The 9,867-nt window shown below is 23.6% G+C and overlaps 1 protein-coding gene across 1 annotated transcript; it reads right to left on the bottom strand.

Moving 5' to 3' along the window:
• Positions 1-659: 659 nt before the first annotated feature.
• LOC137805718 (endoglucanase 13) lies at positions 660-5,598 on the bottom strand. The gene is made up of 6 exons (XM_068605651.2): positions 5,321-5,598; positions 3,286-3,699; positions 2,744-2,830; positions 2,125-2,277; positions 1,742-2,023; positions 660-1,258 (listed from the first exon to the last, which is right to left on the bottom strand). The coding sequence occupies exons 1-6, from the start codon at positions 5,567-5,569 to the stop codon at positions 944-946; spliced, it is 1,500 nt and encodes a 499-aa protein (XP_068461752.2). The 5' UTR covers positions 5,570-5,598; the 3' UTR covers positions 660-943.
• Between the last annotated feature and the right edge of the window lie 4,269 nt (positions 5,599-9,867).

The following is a 9,867-nucleotide window of genomic DNA, read 5'->3' as shown; positions in this document are numbered from 1 at the left end:
AAAGTAATTAATATTGTAATAAAAATTAATTTTAAAAATAAAAAATAATTATTTACTCTATACTCACTCAATTATATTTTTTTATAAAAAATAATTGTTATTTGAAGTCAATTTCTATTATTAATAATAGTTTACAAATTAATTTTTAAATTGATATCTAATTATTTATTAAGATTTTAGAAACTAATAAATAAATTTGTATTAATATATAAACTAATTTAAATAATATTTTTTCTTTTTAAAATAATATTTAATTTAATTAATATAATAATTAGTTATTTTTTATTTATTGATTTTCTAGTAGTAATGTATATTGAATCAAATCTTATATTACTTGTTTTATGTAATTGTTTAATTTTATTTAATATGCAAGTAAAAAAAAGATGCAAATTAAAATAGATGAGCCAAGATTGATAGAAAAATCTAGTTTATTTTGTTATTTCATATTTTGGTTGTAAATATAGATTTTTTTTCGTAAACCTGCTGTTGGATAAATTATAATTTATCGTAACGTGTAGATATTGAATATTTTGAGTTAGTTAGTGCAAAATATTATATGGAGTGTTACAGTTATAAGAGTATAGAAGAAACTTGAAACTAAAGCAATATAAAAATTCTGGCATAAACGAAGAGTTACAAATAAATAAATATATATATATATTATTAATTCTTTCAATCCATATTATTTCAACACCAACAAAAATCCGATTATATAAAAACTCATTATCATAATACTGATGTAACAGTTACAACCGATAACAGCCATAACTGAAAAAAGAGTTACAATTAAAAAGATAGTTACAACTGATGATAAAACAGTTACAACTAAAAAGATAGTTACAACTGAAAATTTATCTGATATATTATATGAGATCATTTTTATCATCTAATACATGTCAGGATTGAAGATATTGATTTAGATTAAAGGTGAAACTCTAAAAAATTAAGCTAAACTAGCAAGAACACCCACCAAAGGTCCCAAAGTAACAGTTGCTGGCTCAGCTAGTTGGAAATCATTCCTACTATCTTCATAATTATCATTTGCATCTGGACTCACAACTCCACCAACCAACACATTAGGGTTTGGTGCATTCTTATAGAACCATTTCGGAAACCCATCTTTGCATGTTACTGGACTAGGATCCTTCTTTATTGATATGATTGATGCTCCTCTGTGATGAATCTTCTGTGGGAAATTTGATCCATATCCAACCATGTAACTCATGTTCTTAGGGTTTGAACCCAAAATGTAGTCAACCTATAGCCACAAAGAAGAGAGTACAACTTTCAGTTATTTTGTATTTCAAGTTTAATTCAATTTTGTACTTATATATTATAAAATGTTTATCATCTTATAAAATTGGTCTATAAAATGAAGTTTATATCCACTTAAATGCTATAAAATGTTTTTACCATCTTATAAAATCAGTGTAATATGAATTTTACTCATCACTCGAAATTGACCATATATTACACCGATTATTCGAGTCACCCAATGTAATATAGGAACTTAAATGGCTAGTTAGTAAGCTCATATATTACACCGATTGACTCGAATAATTGGTATAATATAGAGTCACATAACTCAATTAGTGTTATATTTGACATTTTACACGCCCACATTTATACTGGTGATAAAATGTCTCATAAAACTAGTGTAAAATGTCATTTCTACCCTAGTAAATATTTGTATTTACTTATATATTATAAAATGTTTTTAAGAAGAGATGAATGGAAGTACCTGATAACGAACAAGAGAAGTGAGATCATCAGGAGTAACAACACCAGCAGTGCAGTTAAGGGAAGAACCCAATGAAGATAAATATTTGGAATAAACAGACATGACAAATGTTGCAGTAGCAACATATTGGTTATTGTTCCATGGCAAGAACCAGAAGAGACCCCCTGGTGTTTTTGCCACATTTTGGTTTGATTTCTGAGCACAGGAGCATATGTATTCTTCTGCCTGTGACTTGTATTGACCCCATATCCCTGATGCATTCACTTTACCATCCAAAACAAGCTGCATCACACACACACATCACATTCAAAACAAATTACATAAAGTTCAACAATATCATAGTTTGAGATTAAACATTAGTATCTGTGAAAATTGAATGATACCTTTGCTGCAAGAATATGTGCACCCACATACTTATCATCCCAACTAAACTCTGCTCTCACACCACCACTGTCTGTCACTGCTCCCAGGTAATCAAGGTATTTCTTCATGCTGCTCGCACGATAAAGCCATGCTGCTGCCCACATCAGTTCATCCTGTTAATTAAAACAAAGAAAAATGTTATTCTACGAAGGCTACCAACTCGTATGTGTGAGAACTATATATTATAGATGGTTAGATAACGGTCCGATTGAAGAACACTCATTAGTATAAACTTTTAAATGACTCTGATATAGACTTCAAATGTAAGTCAATATCGTAAAAACAGTTTATAAGATGAGATTTACACTTACTTATAAAAACGAAATATACATAATTTTTAGTATTTTTAGTTCACGTGGAATCTCCAACTATCAGTATAATTTTAAATTATTTTATTTCATAAAAAAATATTTCTGTTTGAGTTGTAATGTTATAAAGATTGTTAACTTAAAACAATTAAATAAATTTTTACATATTTTAAATATATAATATAAAACTATAACTAATATGCATATTTCATTTAATTTTAATTTCCCAAAAGTATTAATTAGTGCCATTCAGTGATTTATATATACACACCTCGTATCCGCTGCTGGAATATACTTCCCTTGCTGGTGGGATACTGTCTGAATACTTACCTCGATGACTGTTTGCAAAGTCAAACAACTGCAAATGAAAACAATCACCATAAATTATCACAAAAAATAAAAATTAAAATAAAAAATTATACTTTGACAACTGGAGAATTATACATAATATTTTATGTGAGAATTTTAACCAAAAAAATTATAATTAAATGTAAAAATTATTAAAATAAATGAGTTGTGAATATATCATGATTAGAAATTCAGTTACTAATTTAGAATAATAATACTTGACACCAATTTCATATATATATTTTATATATAAAAAAAACAGTCGTGGAGTGATTATTTTTTACTAGAGTCTCAAAGAAACTTTATTCATAGAATATTTAACTTAGGATTTTTTGTTTTTGTTTTTGAAGAAATAGTTTTGTTAATTAGTGTCTTAAAAATTAGCAATCTCACACCTTAATAAATAATATATTGTGTTTAGGTAACCATGTAATGAAAGTATTTTAGTGTTATATATATCCTTACCTGTGTTGCATGAAGTAACATGGTGGAAGAATATTTTGTATTCGTGGACTGAAACGCTATGGAGGCAGCGGCAAGGGCCGCTGCTGTTTCAGCGGCGAGATCGGAACCCGGATGCTGATCATCGAGTTTGTAAGAGGTACGAGAAGTTGTCATATCTTCTGGTCTCTGCCAGCATGAATGATCAGAATCTGGATCTCCGATCTCGCCGTATAACACATCCGGACTGGCGTGTGCTTTGATCAAATAATCTGTTCCCCATTTGATGGCCCTGAGTGCGTTTTGGAGTTCATTCTGCTTGGAAAGTTGGTCATTGAACTCTATTGTGCTCCATGAAATCATGGTTAAGGTGAATGCTAGTGGAAACCCTAGTTTCAGGTTATCTCCAGCATCATAGTATCCACCAACAAGATCAATCTGCCAGAAAAAATTAGTTAATATTTGAGTAAAAAAGGTTTTTCTTTTAATAAATTGTTGAAAATCATCAAATACAACTCAATTCTAGAAAAAAAAAATAATAATTAGTTGGTATATTGATTAAATTATATACTATTTAATTTAGATATATTTTCACTAATTAAATACTAATTTAAAAATTATTTATCAATAATAGAAATTAATATAGAACTAACACTAATTTTTTTTTATCATAATCATTTTATGGGATCAAACAATTATGAGTTGATGAACCACCAAATAAACAATAATTTGATAGCATCCACATAGAGTTGTTATTAAATAAAATAGTTGAAACATTGATTTGATATCATAGAGATTTGTTATTAAATAAAATAGTTTTGCTGATTAAAAAAATTAAATAAAATAGTAATGAGATATTTAATTTAGGAAATTATTTTTCTCTGTTACAAAAGTTTGCACTATTTCGTATGCGTTTAACTTATGTTTTCATTTTGAGTCAACCTATAACTATGATATGTATGAAATTTAGGAACAAACTGATAATTAATGAGTAAAGTTTTAAAAGAAAAGAAAAACTGACATATACAAAATTAAGGTATAACATTAAAACTTGTGAAAAATAACCATAATTAATCTTTTGGATTAGCTAAAAAATATTTTAAAGTTAATGATAACTTACAAAACCGTCACGTTGAATGGGGTTTTACACACTGATTTTTTTTTCCTTGTTTTTCTAAGAATTCGTTAACATTAACGTTTAGGATAATATAATTTAAAAATGTTCACAAATAATTAGTATATCAATCAACAAATAATTTTTTTTTCTAATTTAATGAATGATATTTATAAAACCAATAAAATTTCAAATTAAAAATCCATAAGTGATTAAAAAAAGTGGTTCTTCTAAACTTAATCATTCAATTTTTTTTAGATAATGACTCACATAAAAATAAAAATATTATTTTAAAAATTTTAGAGTCAAAATCACCCATTTACAACCTTTCAAAAAAAAATCATTTTCTCGCACAAACTCACATTACAATGAAAAATTAAGGAAAATGTTAATGTGAAAAACCGATTGAAAGACCCCAGTTTATAATTATGATTTTATCAATACAATTTCAAAATTATTCAATCTTAATAAAAAAAATACAAATGGTTGTCAATTATAAATATTATTTTTCCTACTTTTAACAATTATAATCTCAAACAATTCACTATATTTTCAACATAAACTAAAAGTAAAGAAGCATATTATTAATATACATGCCCCACTAATTTTTAAAATGGTTATAAATCTTTCTAAAAATATTGCAATTAATAACTTTAGTAAAAAATCTCCTTTCAATCATATATATATATATATATGTGTATGTATGTATGCATCTAAAAGGATATGAAACTTACATATTAATTGGAGAGATTAAATGGTATTATTATGCACTTAAATTCAGTCTTTTATATAGTAATTTGGAAGGTTTGGTAATATCTGGTAGTTTTGATTTTTTTTTATAAGAGTTTGACTATATATTTTCTTCTTAAAAAACATAGTAATATGCAAAAACTCTAAATCAAAATGAAAAAAAAGGAAAATGTGAAATGAGATTAGAAATATTACTCCAGCATCTTCACCATCTTGAAGTGCTGAATCTCCTCTCCAGTTCACTCTCTGGTTGGAGGGCAACTTCCCTGAACGTTGCCCCTCAAAATACAGCAAAGAATTTGTCAGTGCTTGTTTGTAATCACCACCAGAAGAAGAAGAAGAAGAAGAAGAAGAGGTTGCATGATGAACTTGGAAAGAACAGAAAAGGAGAACCATGAAAATGAAGACTCTGCTTAGACTCATCATCACTGCTATTGATTTCATGTAGCAAGAGAGAAACCAATTTAGGTGTTTCTTTCACAATGTTATTGCTTTGTAAAGAGAAACCATGGTGTGCTCTATTTATAGCACAATCACTTCACAAATACTTTTTAATATTCCACAATAAATATTTTAAAACCTAATTACAAATTAGCATGCATACTAATTTTTGTCTGTTTTTTTATAGTAATTTAAGATTGGACTAAGATATAAAACACTTTTTTATATAGATATTTATATAAAAAATAATCAAACCATTATTATTTATTATATTGACTAGATTATATATTATTTTGTAAAGTAAGAAACAAATTATTATTATTTATTATATTGACTAAATTAGATATTATTTTGTAAAGTAAAAAAATTATGAATATATAAAGTAGTTTGAATCATTAGTATAAACTAGTTTTTAAATTAGTATCTATTTAACTATCTGAATTTAAATATTAATTATTTTAGATTATAATCTAGTTTGTAAGATAGTATATATGGTAATTGATTTTTTTTATTTAGAATTAATTTTTGTTGTAATTAAAAAATGTTTAAGAATATTCAAATATAATTTTATTTTTTTAGTTTTGTGATTAAGAAGAGTATATACTACAAGATTTGTACAAACCAAAATAATTAGTTGCAATAGTAATTAAATTAGAGACCATTTTAGAAACTAAAAAAAGTTTTTATTATTGTTAAATAATTTCTAAATTGGTATCTAATTAGCAACCAAGGTTTTTCTACCAAATTTAGAAACTAAATAATTGGTAGTTAAAACCTTAGTGGTTAATTAGATACCAATTTAGAAACTATTTGACAATAATAGAAAATAATATAAACTAATTTAGAAACCATTTTTTTTTTTAGTTTTTAAAATGATCTCTATTTTAGTTCTTATTGTAACTAATTATTTTGGTCTCTAAAAATTGGTTTTTATTTCATGATTTTCTTGTAGTGATATGTGGTCTACTTTTTTAGAATTATTTAGAGGATACATTTTTTTAGAAAAAATCATAAGTTAAAATTAGTTTGTGTAACAATAAAAGTAAAAATATAAAAGAATATATAAGTTCTATAAATTAATTTATGTATAAGCTGAATAAACTAATTTTAATTTTCCTTTTAAAAAGAAGAGCTTAAGAAAACTTGTCCAAAAATAAGCCTTATTTCAACACCTAATTATTAAAATGTTCAAATTTGTAGTTGTGTGAACATTAGTCTTTTGACTAACTTTACGCAAATTAAACATAATGAGATATCTTATATGAGGAAAATATTTATTAAATTTTTATATTTGTGATATTTTTTAAATAAATTATCTTTATACTTTTGGATGTTTCAACTCAAATCAATTATAATTAAGGATATTAATGATATAATAATCAATTCCATGATAACTTTATAAGGTATATATTACATAAATTGTAAAAACTGACTAGTGCTTTGACTTTCTATGCTCTACTTTTTTATGTTTTAACTTAATGATTAATAATAGAATAATCATTTTACATTAAAAAAAACATTAAATAAAAATTAATTTTAGATAAAATAATAATAATTAGTCATTATTTTAAATAAATTAAATATTATTTTAAAATTAAAATAATTATCAGTATTTAAATAATTTTTATTATTAATAAATATTTTATAAATGAATATAATTAGTTATCAATGTTTAAGCTATTGGTTAGTTAATTAAATACCAATTTAAAAAATATTTATTTATAATAAAAATTATTTTAGATACAATAATTTTGTTATCTTTAAAATACTATCTAATTTAGTCAATATAATAATTAATTATTTTTATCTATAAAAAAATTTATTTAATAATTTTATTATAGTTATGAATACTTTATTATGTATATTACATAAAATTGTAAAAAATTGACCAGTATTTTGATTTTTCATATTTGACTCTATGTTTCAACTCAAACAAACTCTAAAAAAATATTAATAATAATTATTTCATAATTACTTAATTATATATGTTACATAAATGATAAAAGCTACTTAGTGTCTTGGTATTTATGTTTTAACTTAAATGAATTCTAAAGATTAATGATAAAATTGCATGAGTTTGTAAGGCACATAACTCCCTTAATAGATAGATGGTGTAATTATGTGACATTTGTTTATCATATAGTTTTAGATTATTTTGAAGAAGGTTTCACTTCTAATAATGACATAATGTTTGATTACATATAATTGATGATAATAAAAAAATATATTTTTATTTTGCCTATATACTTATTTTTATATATGTGCTTGTTGCCATGATCTTATTTGATATAAGAGTATACTTTATATATATATATATATATATATATATATATATATAAATATATATATATATATATATTTTAAAAATTTATGGACTTTTTAATTATTGTGAGGCTAAAAGTTTATGTATTATAAAGTTTTATAGTTTCCAATTAGTAGGATAGAAAATGGAGCGTTATTGGCAAATTCTTTCTCCACCATATCAATTTTAACCTCCACCATATCAATTTTTTAAATTTCCAAAACTATCCTCCTGCACCATATCAATTTTTTAACCTCCACCAAATCAATTTTTTAAATTTCCAAAACTACCCTTATTCCAAATTAAAAAATCTAAAATAATAATTATAATTGAGAAATAAAAAAATACATGCTGGAAAAAAATTCTGAACACAAAACTAAAAATACATTCTAGATAAAAAATTTCAAAATTCAAAAATATGTTTGGAAAATTGAAATCCAAAATATTTCAGATAAAAATTTCAAAAATAATTTTTCCATTTTTGTGTAAGGTTATTTTCGTCATTTAAAATGAGTATTTTTGTCATTTTTAGAGTTGATTGGGTGCATGCTGAAATTGATATGGTGGAGGAAGAAATTACCTAAAACGTTAGATCAAAACGTTGACCACAAATTCCAAGAACATTAAAATATTAGGTCAATAACGATGACTACAAATTCCAAATTCCAATATCATATATTGGTACACAAAATTTTGTAAAATACTAATCTACAATTAACATTTTTATTTACTCGAAAATTACACATTCACAGATATTTACATTTCATATTTTATTATTATTCATAAATTGATAATTAAATAATTAAATTTTTACCATGTTGAGCAAAAAGACGGAAGCTAAGGTGTTATTACGTTCAAATTGTGTCAATTTAAAGTTAATTTTTAAAGTGAAAGTTATATAATTTAGTGTCAAGGAGATAATAATAGTGTCGATTTTAAATAAGAAAAAAATAAACTTAGTTTAAAAAGTTATTTAAAGTGACTATCTATATCAATCAAAAATAAAAATTCATTATATATTTTAAATTAATTCAAAAATCCAAATTCAATATATCATTGTAATGGTAATCATAAATCATAATCTAATATAAATCTAAATCTTAGTTTTAAATTCCTATCTAATTTTTCATTTTAATCATTTTTTCTTTAAATTAATCTTTGTGTGAACTACGTCAACACTATTTTTATGTTAATTAATGTTAATCTTACTTCAATGTTTACTTTTTTGTGTCACTTTAAAACTTATTCATTATATTTATGTTTTATTTTTCAATTTTTAGTATCATGTTAAGCTTCGTAGGCTTGACCTACTCTATTAACATATTATATTATTATAGTAGGATGAAGCTATTTTGCGATAGTTAATTATTATGTGAAAAAAAAATCTTATATTTTTTTCATAAGGTTCACTTTTTGTGTCCTACTAAAAAATTTAGAGAGTTTAACATAATCAATTATTGAGTTACTAAAATATTTTAAAAGTATTAAAAATACTATTAAAAAGAAATAACTTTACAGCAACACGAATTCAAAGTTGGGTAAGGAATTCAAATTTATCCTTAACCAACAACAGAAGTATTGTTATATTAATTACAAAACTACATTATTTAATATTAACACAAATAACATGTGAAAATAACTAAATTAGATGACAAGACAAGATAAGATTAGATCACTCAATTAACAGAAAAATTAAAAAATATATAAAATACTCATTAAACCAATAAAATTTAATAGAAACTTAATTAAAAATATCTAAATTTATCAACAGTTTAAAATTTAACTAAGCCTAAAAAATATTTGTGATATCTTTTAACTTTATTATTCTTATTATTATCACATAAAAAAAACATGTTTGATTTAGAGAAATAATTTAGATAATAATTTATTTCTATATTTATATATAAGTTTTAGAATTATGAATGTTGCATTTAACCCATTCTCTATTTTTATACGTTATCATAACTTATTTTAATTTTTAAAATTATATTAAATATCA

This window comes from Phaseolus vulgaris, chromosome 3 (genome assembly GCF_051622355.1).
Source record: "Phaseolus vulgaris cultivar YP4 chromosome 3, ASM5162235v1, whole genome shotgun sequence".
Lineage (NCBI taxonomy): Eukaryota > Viridiplantae > Streptophyta > Magnoliopsida > Fabales > Fabaceae > Phaseolus > Phaseolus vulgaris.
The sequence above is the reverse complement of the archived record's forward strand: the minus strand, read 5'-3'. Positions and strand labels throughout refer to the sequence as shown.